The sequence below is a fragment of the Marmota monax genome, unplaced genomic scaffold (genome assembly GCF_021218885.2).
Source record: "Marmota monax isolate L192 unplaced genomic scaffold, Marmota_monax_Labrador192_F-V1.1 WCK01_AAM20220418_F8-fsc00051, whole genome shotgun sequence".
NCBI classification, from domain to species: domain Eukaryota; kingdom Metazoa; phylum Chordata; class Mammalia; order Rodentia; family Sciuridae; genus Marmota; species Marmota monax.
Genome location: NW_026695202.1, coordinates 10,044,280 through 10,058,248, shown reverse-complemented (window position 1 = coordinate 10,058,248; position 13,969 = coordinate 10,044,280). Strand labels below are relative to the sequence as shown.

The 13,969-nt window shown below is 54.7% G+C and overlaps 1 protein-coding gene across 1 annotated transcript in view; it reads right to left on the bottom strand.

Moving 5' to 3' along the window:
• Micall1 (MICAL like 1) overlaps positions 1 to 13,969 on the bottom strand; it is a 29,735-nt gene that overhangs the window by 13,260 nt on the left and 2,506 nt on the right. Inside the window, exons 2-8 of the mRNA XM_046429187.2 lie at positions 12,084 to 12,132; positions 11,655 to 11,796; positions 5,937 to 6,025; positions 5,214 to 5,356; positions 3,421 to 3,863; positions 2,175 to 2,232; positions 1,053 to 1,414 (exon numbers count right to left, since the gene is read on the bottom strand). Coding sequence (XP_046285143.1) covers positions 1,053 to 1,414; positions 2,175 to 2,232; positions 3,421 to 3,863; positions 5,214 to 5,356; positions 5,937 to 6,025; positions 11,655 to 11,796; positions 12,084 to 12,132 — 1,286 coding nt within the window. The remainder of the gene's footprint in view (positions 1 to 1,052; positions 1,415 to 2,174; positions 2,233 to 3,420; positions 3,864 to 5,213; positions 5,357 to 5,936; positions 6,026 to 11,654; positions 11,797 to 12,083; positions 12,133 to 13,969) is intronic.

The window sequence follows — 13,969 nt, the reverse complement described above, 5'->3', positions numbered from 1 at the left end:
AGTCTCCAAGTCCCTCATCCCCGCTTTCCAAAAGAAGCAACAGACTCAGAGAGGGCACTTGTCCCCATAAGGGCTGGCCTTGAACACAGCTGTGGCCAATCCAAGTTCATGCCCCTCAGCTCACCCAGAGCCTGCCCACCGTCTCCCCCTGGGCAGCCCAAGCACTGCTGGTGCCTCCCAGGGTTGAGACCCCTGGGCACCTGCCTGTGGGCATCTCTAATGCTCTTGGCCCCACCGTCTGAGTGGTCCCCTGAGCTCTCAGAGGCCCGGACCCCAGCAGAGAAGGCAGGTGGCCAAGAGCACAGGAGACCTGGGAGACCGGAGAGCCCAGGATGCAGCGTGCCCAGGAAGGAAGCTCAGGGAGGGCAGAGGCCCAGCACCCTGGAGCCGACCTGCCCACGTCCCAGATGGGAAGACTGAAGACAGATGTGGGGAAGGAACAGCTCCCAGTCCTAATCTGAGCCCAACGACGCAGTGACAGTGCGTGAGCGAGTCGGGGTGAGAGCCGACCCCTACCACGTGCCCCGAGGGGCCTGGCCTGGCCTGCGCCAGGTACTCCCCTGGGCCCGCAGCAAGAGTATGGACTCAGGATCTGGAGCGGTGGTGTACACCTGGAATCCAAGAGACCAAGGCACCAAAGGCACAAGTTCAAGGCCAGCCTGGGCAACTCAAGGTGTTGTCTCAAAATAAAGTCAAAAAGGGCTGAGGCTGTAGCTCAGTGGTAGAACACTTGCCCATCATGGGCAAAGCCTTGGGCTCCATCCCCTGTACCACAAAAAAAAAAGACCCCTAGAGCCAGACTGCCCTCACATCTTCAAATCCTGCCTTCATCGCTCCAATACTGCGAGGCCCAGGGAAAATCACTAATCCTCTCTGTGCCTGTCTCCTCACCTGCAAAGAGGCAATCATGACATGGCCTCACAGGCTGCTCTAGGGTTCAACAGGAGACTGCGAACCCCACAGGGTCCCTGGCCTGGAGAGCCTCCCTGACCACACCGCCCAGCCCGGGCCTATGCAAGGGTCAGGCAGCTGCGGGGCAAGTGGGTACTCACTGAGTGGAGATGTGCTAGGCACTCGGGGGGCGGGGCGCTTCTTTGTCTTGGGGCTGCTGGTGGGGGTGATGCCATACCAAGGGTGCAGGGACTTGGGTGTGGACTCTGGGTGGGCCAGGGCAGGCCCGGGCACCGGGCTGGGCGCTGCGGGGAGTGACTCCTCCTCTTCTTCATCCTCCTCAAAGGGGTTGTAGGGCCTGGGCTCGGGGCCCTCCACCATGGCCCCATTCTCCGCCTGCCTGCTGGCCAGAGCCAGGCTTGGTGGCCCAGGGCTGCTGCTGGGAGGCAGCGGGGCTGGCTTCTTCTTTGTCTCTGCCTGAACCAGTGTGATCCATGGGGGGTCCTTCCTGGGGGCTGGCGTCCTGGAGAGAGGCCAGGAAGCAGAGGTGAAGGCAGTGGTCAGTCTTCTATCTTCCTGGCACAGTTTCAAGTCCACATTAAAGGAGAGCAATGAGGAGCTTCCCAGCCCAGGGGCCAGTCTGGGCCCAAGGATGAAAGGAACTCTTACAGTCACATCCCAGCTAGGCACTCTGAGGCGCAGAAAGGGCCAACCCTCAAGTCACACCCAGGAAAAAAAGAAACCAGGGGTCTGGGGAACACCGGAACACAGTCACCTGGCCCCTCTAGGTGTCAGTCTCCTCATCTGCTAAATGGGGACGATGACACCTCTTGGGGCTGTTGTAAGAATCCAATGAGTCTCACGCACAGGAGCTCCATAAACATTAACCACTAGGACAGCTGGGCCACCTCCCTCCCAACCCACCATCCAAAGCACGGCTCCTGAAGAAGCCGGAAACTGAGGTCCTCCCTGCTGACTTGACCAGGCCTTTCTATACTCCATGAACAAGGCCTAGGTCTCCGTATTAGGGAGGATCTGGAGGTTGGGGAAGGGGAAGGGATTCTAGAGGCAGCTGTCCCCACGGGAGCAGGTCAGGCAGTGGCAGTGGGAATCCCGGGGCAGCCATGGGGGAAGGGGCGGTGGGCCTAGCTCTCCTGCCCACCAGACAAGCCTCCTTTTCAAGCCCAGCTGCCCACCCCAGGAAACCTAGCCCCACCCAGGCCCCAGGGACCCCATTCCCACCAAGCCCTCCATGGCAGAAAGCCTCTCGTGGGCCAGCTTACCTGTCTATCAATTTGGGTGTCCCTCTCGGCTTGGGGACAGGAGGGTCCTGCAATCTTCCTAGATGGGAAAGGACCGTGAGCCAGACCTTCATGGGCAGCAGAGAGGGGCCCCCAGAGCCAGCCAGAGAGCTGGCCTTGCTGAGGAGTGCCCTTCCTTCCCACCTGGGAGGTCATAGACCCCAGGTGGCCATGACAACCTCCCCTGTACCCTGGTACCTCCCCTGCCCAGCCCTCAGAGAGATTAGATAAGCACTGAAGGTGACCAGGAGAATGGTCAGGTGGACAAGGCCAGGCCTCCTGAGACTCCATCTATATTTCAGTTGAGAAGAGAGAACCCAAGTCCCTTCAGATCGATTCCCAGTGTGGGCCGGAAAGACCATGTCACTTTAGTCCAGGTGCCATCTCCTCCTAGAAGCCTCCCCTGACTCCCAGGGTCACCCATCTCAATAAGATCCTGCACTCTCCTAGGCACCTGAGTCTGCCTCTCTCCTCCTCAACACTGGAGGGCACAAGGAGGTCTGAACAGTATCTGTCCCTAGTGCCCAGCCCCTAAGCCAGCCCTCGGGAGCACAGAGCGGAACGAACAAGCGGAATGAACAAGCAGAACTTCTGGTGAGTCCCAGGGAGGCCAGTGCATCCGGGTTATAGGAGCCTCCTTTCTTTCCATGTGCTCCTGGAAACCCAGGGAGATCCTTTGGGAATGTGTGCAACACAGGGTAAGGGGGGGACCCAGAGGGTGGGCAGGGGTTTCCACTGCAGTTCAGACTAACTCAGAGCTGTCCGACCTCCACCTTCTCCCAGTCCCTCAGTTCTCCCAGGCCAAACACAGAGGCTGGGTACATGAGGTCACCTGGGAGCGTGCCTCGGGACTACCCAGGGCATGGGAGTGATACCAGCTCAAAGGCCCCAGGACACACAGTCGCACACAGCAAACACTCCTACACACCTTGGAACACAAGACCGACACAAAAGAACACAAATACCCAACACGCAGGACGGGGCAGGGGAGAGGCAGGGCCTTACTCTGCCCGTGAGAGCTGCACTGGCTCCGGGAACAGCTTGGCTCAGGGGCTTGCGGTGGCTACTTGCTGTGGGACTTACCAACCTCAGGACACAGGGACTCCCCGGCACACTCACAATGTATGCAGGCCCAAGTGGAGAAAGTGGCTCACGGATGCTCCCAGGTGCACACAGACACTCAAGGCCCAGACACAAGGGCCACCCTGCCCCGCTGCACCCTGCTCACCATTCACGAGGCCACTGTCGCCCTGCTCCACTGGGCTGTCCTGCTGCAGGCTGGACCGGGGCCGGGGCGTGGGGGGCATCAAGGCTGTGCTCTCAGAGGACTTCCTGGGCGCAGGCGTGGGCCGGCTGGCTGGGGGGCTGGCCAGTTCCTGGGGTTTGCCGGGCACTGGGGGCTTGGTGAGGATCTGCGGCCGGGCCTCAGGGCTGGCCTTGGGTCCATCGGCCTCAGGCCCTGCAGCCACACTCGGGCTGGGGCAGCCTCCCTCGCCATGCTTGGCTTCTTCTGTGAGCTGCTGCTGCTTTGGCTGTGAGGGGGGTCCAGGCCTGGTCCCTGGCCACCCCCCTGGGCCTAGCCTGGTACAGTGCTCCGCACACACAAAGGTGCCCTCCTCAGGTCCGCTCCGGTAAGCCCCGGGCAGCAGGGTGCTGGAGCACCGCCGACACCTGCAAGGGGGACAGGACGGGTTCCGCCAGGCACTGCAGAGGCCCAGGCTGCTCCCTCCTCCCTTCACCAACTGCCCCGTGCATCGAGCCCAGGACTTGGGTGTTCCCAGATCAAAAAGAAAACGGTAACTGTCGGAGACACATGGGAACAACACAATCAGCAAACCACTTGTGAAACACACCTTCAGTTTGTGCTGCAAGAGGAAGAAGCAAAGGTTTGCCCCATAAGTACCTCGGGGGGCTGCCACCCACTAGGCCCAGGGAATCAACTGGGTGGTTTTAAACCAGCCAGGTTTGTTTATTGTGGGTTGGTTTGTTTTTTCCCTTCTTTTTCTCTCACAGTACTGGGGATCAAAGCCAGGGCCTCATAATTGCGCAGCTACCAAGCTATACCCCCCAGGTTTATTTGTTTTTAATAAAGCAGAATAAAATATATCAGGAAATAACGCAAGCAAGGATAAATACTGCTTTATGAGACTCTTATTCTGTGTGTGCGACTATTGACAAGAGTTTCATTTCAGGTATTTACACCAAGTCACCAATGTCAAAAGCGTGTTTTACTAAGAGTCACTGTGAAGAGTTTCTCAAATGCTGCCTAGGTGGCCAGATGTGACTGTATTGATGTAGCCTGTCTCCCTGGGCCTGGGGCTGTACTCGTATGTACAGGCACCAAACCAGATCCAGTATGTGCTACCTTGACTACATATTTTCAATTTTCCTTTCCGGTTTCTTTTTTCTAACATAAAATGTTTGGCGGCTGGGGGTGCAGCTCAGTGGTGGAGCATTTGCCTAGCACGTACAAAGCCCTGTGGTACATCCCCAAGACAGCACTAAAAAAAAAAAAAAAAAAAAGGTTTTCACTAAGTTTTTGCATTTTCCTTGCTTGTTATACTCTACTTCCTTAAAACTGGCTTGCACCACAGAGCCAACTTAAAGCAAGTTGTTACTGGGGTTTTTTTTAAAACTTTTTTCTTTTCCCAATGGCTTTCAAGTATATGCTGTTCGTTAGTCAAGTAGTTATCCTCAAGAGCTAGAGCACTGCAGCAGAAACCCTGAGCTCCAACCGTGTTGGTCACGAGATTTTGATCTAATTATGTGACTGAGCAGGTCTTTCCCATTACTAAGCCTTAGTTTGCTTCTCAGTAAAATGGAAATAAGCCAGACACTGTGCCCGGCTGTGCCAGGTATCTTAATGGCACAGCCGGGCACAGTGATGTGCACCTGTAATCCCAGTGATTCAGGAAGCTGAGGCAGAACGATCCAAGTTCAGGGCCAGCCTGGGCAACTTAGTGAGACCTAACTCAAAATAAATCCAGGGTGACAAGGGACGTGCATGACCCCTACACTCACCGAAAGCAGTGCCGATGGTACAGCCTGCCCTCGGCCAGGTACCGCTGCACCAGATGCACATGCTGCTGGCAGGCCGCACAGGTGCTGTTGGGGGCCCGCTGGGGGGCCTGCTCCGACAGGCTGCCTGGGGGGAGCTCCTCGCCCTGCAGGGAATGGGTACAGTCACCAGCCATGCCGTTCAGAACAGAACACGCCCCTTCTCCTTCCCTGTCACAGCCACTGTCCCTAAAGTGTGCACCAAGCTTCATGGTGGTAACAGGCAAGGATCAGAACCCTAGGAGGGGCAGCGAGGGGATCCTGTCACTGTGCCCCTGATGAGGAAGCCAAAGCCCAGAAAGGGGAAACATTTGTCAAGGTCACTGAGCTAGGACGGAACAGAAAACCTGACTTCTGGTTTCTGAGGATTCCTGCCCCCAGGAAAAGCAGTGCCCTGTGAAGGCGCGGCCTCTCCTTCCCTCGGGTGGCCCTCCTTGAAGGCTGTCTCTTAATTCACCTCATCTGCCTGTCTTCCCTCCTAGAGCTGCAGGTTTAAATCCCAATGTCTCTACTGCCCAGCACTGTGACCTTGAGCATGCCTGAGACTTGGGTCCCACCTATAGAATAACCCTTGCTAGTCTCAGTCCCACACAGCCTCCCTGGGGACCCACTTGGGCCTGGCTCTCTCTGGAGCATGTGTCACTGCAGTTGTCCCCCAGCCTACTCTGCACCCAGGCATCTGCATACCTGGCCCTTGTCTCCTGGTTCCGCCACAGTGGGTGTTGCAGAGAGTGGGGGGGAGGGTGCCAGGTCCTTCCTGGGGGGTGAGATGCCACCTGCCAAGAGATAGGAAAGGTGCCTGAGGAATCCTGCAGCCGCTGGAGGCCCCGCCCTGCCCAAAGAGGTCAGCTCGAAGCCTTCAACCCTGAGGCACCACAGGACGAGAGGAGGCTCCCCCATCACGGTCCAGGAGCACCTTCACTTGCAAGTCATGTGCTAAGGACAGGCCACCTAACCTCACTGAGCCCTGTAAAAGGGGGACAGTAATGACTACTGCGCACAGCCCATATGACAACAGGACGATCAGAGAATTATCGATGGACGCACGGCCGGAGGGCAGTTTCCTTCCCAGCCCAGCGAGAGGGCTGGAGGAGGGGAAAGCAAAATGCCTACCTGGTGGCTGGGGATGCTGCCTCTCCTGTGGCCACTGCTCACCTCACAGGTGAGCAGCTGCAGCTCAGAACTCTGCCCACTGCCCCTCAGAGAGGACAAACCCCACCCAAGGCTCCCCTGGGACCCAGCTCCTTCCTGCTACAGCACATGTTAAACTGAACACCTGCTCTGGACCCCAGGATTAAAACAAACCCAAGTCCACAGAACTGTGTACCCAATAAAAGGCCACTGATGATATTTTAAACATTTAATCACAACAGCCTTATCATCTACAATGCACTGACCAAACGTCAGGCCCCTGAACACATCTCAAAGCATTGAGGAGATGTCGACCAGCACGTTCACAAGACGGAACAGAACAGAAAATATCTGCATGTTGTAAAGTGCATCACATGTTCTAAGGGGAAGAACTGTTTCCTAAAACTTGTTTCAGTTACATACGTGTGCGTGGCCTGGGAGCGTGCCAGGAAATGTCCTTACTGTGAGTCACCCTCAAAGGTTTGGAAGCCCAGCAGCCTCAGCCAGTCCCTCCAAGACCTGCTCTGCATCCTGCCCCGCCTCCTCCCCATCACTCACAGCAGCACATGCCCCCTGCTACCCCGGCCAGCAACATTTCCCCCCCCCACCCCGCCACCAGGATTTTCACAGGGCCACCTGGGCCTCCTCCTCCTCTAAGAGATCAAGCCCTCCCTGACCACCCATCTAAGATGCCACTCCCTCCCCTTATTACTTTTTTTTTTGGGGACCAGGGATTGAACCCAGGGGGTTTTAACCACGGAGCCACATCCCCAGCCCTTTTTATTTTCTATTTTGAAACAGGGTCTCATTAAGTTGCTTAGGACCTTCTTAGTTACTGAGGCTGACTTTGAACTTGTGATCCTCCTGCCTCAGCCTCCAGAGCCGCTGGGATTACAGACATGAGCCACCGCACCCAGCTTTTTTTTTTTTTCCTTCCTTCTTTTGAGATGAGGTCTTGCTGTATTACCCAGCTGGCCTTGAACTCCTAGGCTCCAATTAATCCTCCTGCCTCAGCCTCCCAAAACTGTTTTTTGGTTGGTTTGTTTGTTTTTCAGTACTAGGGACTGAATCCAGGGGTCACTGAACCACTGAGCCACCTCCTCAGCCACCCCCTTTTTAAAATATTTTTTTAATTGTACATGGACACAATACCTTTATTTTACCTCACAGGTGCTAGGCGAGTGCTTGACCACTGCACCACAGCCCCAGCCCCCCACTTTTTCTATTTTGTTTTGTTTTGTTGTTGTTTTGAGATAGGGACTCGCTTACTTGTCCAGGCTGGCCTTAAATTTTGATCCTCCAGCCTCAGCCTCTCCAGTACCTAGAATTACAAGTGTGCGCCCCTGCACCCCGTTTCCCCCATTGCCCTTCATCCTGCTCCTTATTTATTCCTTGAAATGATACTACTTACTGATCTGTTCTCCCTTTCGCCCTCCTCATTAGAATGTAAGTCCTGAGCCTGTCCCCTCTTAGTGGTCTCCCCAGCCTCTGGCAAAGGCCTGGCACATAGTAGGGACTCGATAAATATTTGCTTAAATGTGTGAGAAAATGCCAGGTGCTGGGGCTGCACACCATGAACAAGACAAAGATGGTCCACAGGAGAAGGAAGGGGGGTAAGGCAGCTCTTGGGGACCGGGGCAAGGCTCAGTGGGGGAGCCTGCACTTAGTGTGCACAAGGCCCTGGCTCCACTCCAGCTCTGAAGAATCTGTACCCTACACCACGACGGCTTCCCCATGAGGTGGGCAGCAGGAATGTCCACCTGGAGAAGGCAAAACTGGAGACAGGAGGGTGGCAGGGGCAGACCAGCAAGCAGCCGCTCAGCAGGACGGGACGTGGCGCTCAAAGATGCGCAAGAAACTCAACAGGACTGCAGCTGCGGCAGGGAGCAGTCAAGCCCACGGACAGAGGCCCAGGAAGCCCAGGAAGAGAGGCCCAAGAAGCCACATGGGGCTTCTGGGCCTCCTCCTAGGACACTTGCCCTGCACCCTGTGGACAGGTGCCCCTCTGTGGATTCCCATGACTGCGGGGCTTCCTACACTCAAGCCCCGACTCCCTGGCCAGGCAGGGGTCACCTGATGTGCCCAAGGTCACTGGCACCCTCAAGCCCCCCACACAAGCTAAACACAGTGCAGATCCAAAGCTACCAAGTTCAGTGAAAGTCATTCTGGTCAAAAATCACCCCTGAAACCCCTTCCCTGGCCCAGAAAGCTCAGTACAGGAGCATCTGGGGAGCCACCAGCCAGCTTTGCCTCCGGGATTGGAACACTTCGCTGTTTCCTCTGCTGGAGCAACAGATGGGATAAAAATGGTCTCATTTAGAGGCCAAGTGGTATGTGTGAGAGGTACCAGCTGTACCCTTCTCAATGAGAACCCCCGCAGGGAAGCAGAGCAGCCCACCAGGGCACACCCACCCTGCAGGTCCCCCAGGAGGGGTCTGCCAGGAAGGACTTGGTACAAGGACACTGGGAGATAAGTTGAGATTCAGGTCACAGTCCATTCATAAATCCTGATCATTAAGCAAGAGAAACAGGGATCAGCGAATAAAGGGGCACAAGTGGTCCCACGCTTAAAATGGGGTTTGTGCCCCGATAAACACATCACACCTTGGAAATTTCCTAAGTCAGAAATTCATTTATTACCCCAACCTCCGGGACATCACAGCTTAGCAACACAACACACTGTAGAGTATCAGCTGTTCCTGGCTCAGAAAAAGGGCAAAATTCAAAACTAGGAAAACAGTTTCTACAGAATGCATATTGCTTTCATACCACAGAAAAATTGAAAAATCAAGTTGAATCATCCTAAATCAAGGACCATCAATAATCTAGTTTTTAGGGTTTTTTTTTTGGTAGTATTGGGGGGGTTGAACCCAGGGGTAAATTGCCAATTACTAAGCTGCATCCTCAGCTCTTTTTATTTTATATTTTGAGACAGGGTCTCAGCAAGTTGCTGAGGCTGACCTTAAACTCATCATTCTCCTGCCTCAGCTTCCGGAGTAGCTGGGATCACAGATGAGCACCACTGTGCCTGGCTAGATGGGCACTATTATCCTCATTGTCAGGGGGAAACGGATGCCCGGCACAGTGGCACACACCGGTAATCTCAGCAACTCGGGGGGGGGGGGGGGGGGAGACAGGAAGAGAACAAGTTCAAAACCAGCCTCAGCAATTTAGTGAGTTCCTAAGCAACTGAGCAGGACCCTGTCTTTAAATAAAAAACTAAAAAATGACTGGGGATGTGGCTCAGTGGTTGAGCACCCCAGGTTCAATCCCTGTAGCATTAAAAAAGAGGAGAGGCTGAGAAAGGGAGGTGAAATCGCTGTCACCCAGAGGGGAACTCCTGAGTCCACGCTCTGAATCTCCATTCCAGCTAGACTGCCTCACCAAAGACTGTGGTGCCTAGAAGTGCAGTAGTTTTGGGTGCAGATGCCAAAATTCCCACCCGCACAAGCCCCTTATCTAAAATGGTGATGGAGCGGGTGCAGGGGTTCTCACACCCATAATCCAAGCAGGAGGATCTCAAGTTCAAGATCAGCCTCAGCAACTTAGCAAGGCCCTAAGCAATTAATGAGGGAGACCCTGGCTACTAGGGATGTAGCTCAGTGGTAAAGCACCCCTGGGTTCAATCCCTGATGCCAAAAGTATTTTTTAAATAAACAAATTAAATAAAATGACGATTTACATATAACCTATGTACATCCTCCTGTGTACATTTTTTAATATTTATTTTTTAGTTGTAGATGGACACAATATCTCCATTTTATTTTTATGTGGTGCTGAGGATCGAACCCAGTGCCCCACACGTGCTAGGCAAGTGCTCTACTACTGAGTCACAACCCCAGCCCATGCATGTACATTTTTTTAATATCATACTGCAGACTTTAAATCATCTACAGATTATTTTTAATATGTAACACAATGAAAATGTCATGTAAAAAGCTGTCCTACTGTTTTGTTTTGTTTTTTTCCCCTCTGTTTGTGGTACTAGGATTAAACTCTATCCCTGAGGGTCTCCTTAAATTGCTTAGGGCCTTGCTAAATTGCTGAGGCTAGCCTTGAACTTGCTATCCTCCTGCCTCCACCTCCAAAGTAAATGGGACTGCAGGATTGCACCACCTCACCTGCTTGGCCTACAGTATTTTTTAGGAAATGATGACCTGAAAAACACCTGTAGTTGCTCAATACAGACGAAACTTTTTTGTTTTGTCTTGTTTTGTTCTGTTTTTCTTTATAGTGCTAGGGATGGAACCCAGGGCCTCCAGCATGCTAGGCAAATGGTCTACCACTGAGTGCATCCCCAGCCCCTTGAATAATTTGGCAGGAGGTTTGTTGACCCTGCAGGTGCAGAATCTAAGGATGCCTAGAACTATGTCCTTTCACTCTGACTTCTATTAAAATGCACAATGCAGTTTGTGCACTATGACATCAACCCTGGTGTTTATGGGGGAAGCAAATAACAAATTCTTTTAATTTTTATGCTTTTTCTTTGTTCTGAATTTTCTATAGTAAACATGTTTACTTTTAGTAAAAAAATAAAACCACTGACTCCTTTTTTTTTTCTTTTTTAACAGATGGGCTGGATCTGTCCATAATGGAGAACAGAGGCAGGAGGCAGGACCCAAGTGGGGGCCCTGAGGACCCATGGGCAGCAGTGACCCCAAGTAGGATTTGGGGCTCCTGGATTCTCCTCCCAGCTGATCAGCTTTTCTGCTGTGTTCCTGAGCACTGCTCCCCCTCTCTGGGCCCACTTCCTCTCTGCAGATGGGGAGGCCCAGCTGTCCCAGGAGGGGTTTCTGCATAGGACACCCAGCCACCTGGCTTGGAGCAGAGAGACAACCTCATCGCCCCCAGCCCAGTTCCCAGGTTCTCAGTTCTCAGGCCTTAGAAGTCATCTCTGTGAAGGACACGGCACACAGCCCGACAGGACAGGGCCACTGTCTTGCTACAGAGAAAGACAGGGAAGCATCTGCAGACAGGAAGTCAGGGCTGGGAGGTGAACTCCCAGAGCGGATGAGCTCGCACTCCTGACAAAAGGTTCAGGTTTTGGTTTCTGTGTTTGTTATCACCTCCCCGTGGGGCTGTGCAAACTAGAAGCAGCAATCGCCCAACAGCTGCAGCAGGCCTGGCGCAGCGATGTTTCCCCCAATAAGTATTCAAAAGTGTGAACTGATGACTAAGTGGACAGCCGTGGCCATCTCCCAGCCGCCTGCTAATACCAGAAAACAGAAACAGGCCCTCACAGGGCCAGCCTCCCAAAGGCAGGTCCCCTCTCACCTTGGCCAGGACTGGCGAAGTAGTTGTAGTACTGGGACACATAGGTCATGATGCTGAGACAATCAGGGACACTCATGGAGACCATGTCATTCGGGTCCAGGAGAGCAGGGATGCCCAGCTCTTTTTCAGCCACTTCGAAGGCCTGGGGTAGGGGCAGGTGCGGGGTAGGGGCAGGAAGAGCCACGGCAGAAGAGGACAACGAAGAGGCAGTTAGTGGACACGCCTCAGCCCAGGCCCAACTCCTCACAGTAGGACAGGGCAAGGTGGCTCTAGGACCACCCCAACCCCACAGGATGGCCTGGGGGGCTGACGCCAGGCATGGCCTTTTCTAGGACCTGTGCCCCACATGCAAAGGCAGCCGCCCTGCAAGACCCCTGCCCTCACCCCCAGCCCCCCCCCCCACAGGCTTCCATCCATCCGGGGACTCACCAAACGGTTATTCTCAAAGACATTGTCCTTGGAAAGTGAATCAAAATCTCTGCAAGAGGCAAAGGAAGGAAGAGCACTGGTCAGAGAGGAGGGGACGGCTCAGGAGTGTGCTGGGGCTCCTGAGGAGGAAGCCAAGGCAGCCAGCACCTGCCAGGAGGGAGCCAGGGCATCCCACGGCACCCTGCAGGCAGAGGCTGGGGAATGGCTGGGGAAGGAGGGTTTAAGACCGGGCTTTCCCTATAATCCCAGGGAGGTGGAGGTGGAGGTGGAGGATCGCGAGTTCAAAGTCAGCCCCAGCAATTCAGCCAGGTGCTAAGCAACTCAGTGAGACCTGGTCTCTAATAAAATATAAAATAGGGCTGGGGATGTGGCTCAGTGGTCAAGTGCCCCTGAGTTCAATCCCTGGTACAAGACCTAGCTTTCAAGTCCAGACTCTTCCCTGGAAGCCATCTGGAGTCAGGGCAAGCACCCTCAATGACAGGACCTTCATCTCATGAGCTCCTTCATCTCATTTACATGATCCGAGAGGCAGCCCTAAGGCAGGCACTTATCCCATTCCACAAATGAGGGCACTGCGGCCTCCAGAGAAGACACCACCCAGCCCTGGCACGGATCTCTGGCCATCTGCTTGTCATGTCACAGAGTCACACAAGCCCCACCAACTCACTGAATCTGAACCCTGCCCAGCCCAGGGATGAATGCTTTTATTAACTGGGCCAGAAATAGAACACGTTTGGACAAGAGTGGAAGTGGGACACACTCCAGGGCTGCTGGCCCTCATCAGCTGGCTCGTCACTCTGGGTCACTCCTGGGGACAACTTCCTTTGATGTGGAACAGTGAGGGGGTCCCAGGTCTTCTCGGTGGGCCAGGTGAGAGGCCCCTGCTGCCTTTGCCTACCCCACCCTCCCTGCTCCGGCTGCGGGCGCTCTCCTGGGTCCACCCACTGGGGCCTTCTGCTTCCTTCTATGGCTGGAAGCTGCTGCTGAGATAAGTGGCCCATGTCCTGGACCTCAGTCCCTCCTCTTGCAGGCCAGGCTGTGTGACCGTGGGCAGGCCTGCCGTCCTTCCGGCCTTCAATTCCCCAACTGGGGAAGCCTACACCCAGCTCCCAGGCTAGTACGAGGGCTGGCAGAGCCTGGGCTTGGTGAGGGGCAGGCCCCCCCAGACGCAAGGGAGCAGGCAAGCAGCCCACAGCCCCTCACCCCACACTTTCCGAGGCAGTGTCCAGGGACCACGGACCCCCGGGGGGAAGGCAAGGAAGGGCTGCGGGCGAACCCTGGCGGGGCTCATGGGCAGGGGCCAGGCACCAGTTCTGATCCCCTTGGCCAACTCTGGCCTCGACCCTCAGCTGCTTCACTAAGTCTCCTGTGGGTGACTTTAGGCAAGTCATTTAACCCCCTTCACTTAGTCTCCTTGTCTGTGACACCTGGAAAGTTCTAGACTCTAGGGGAGACAAAGAAAAATGAAATCCACATGGTCCCTGGCTTCAAGGGAGCTCAGCAATGCCTGCATGGGGAGGGGGGGCCAGCGCCTTCTCCCCCACAGAAGCCTGGGCCAGCACTGGTCCACCCTGGCAGGGCTCACAGTGCCAGGAGCTGAAACCACTGTACAATACCGGCCTTGCCCTGAGCCACTGTACAAGGCGGTTCTGGCCTCACCCCCAGCCCCACACCTTGGCTCACGGAGACCCATCCCACCCATCATTCTCCCCTGTGGGACCTGGGCCTCAGTTCTTCTCCTGTGCAACTGGCTGTTCACTAAGGCCTGGCTTCCCTAGCAAACTAATGGCTGGGTTTGGTTCTAGATTTCTTCTTAGGAGGGAAACCACTCTCTCCTCCACACAATTTTTTTTCCCCGCTACTGGGGATTGAGCCCAGGGGTACTT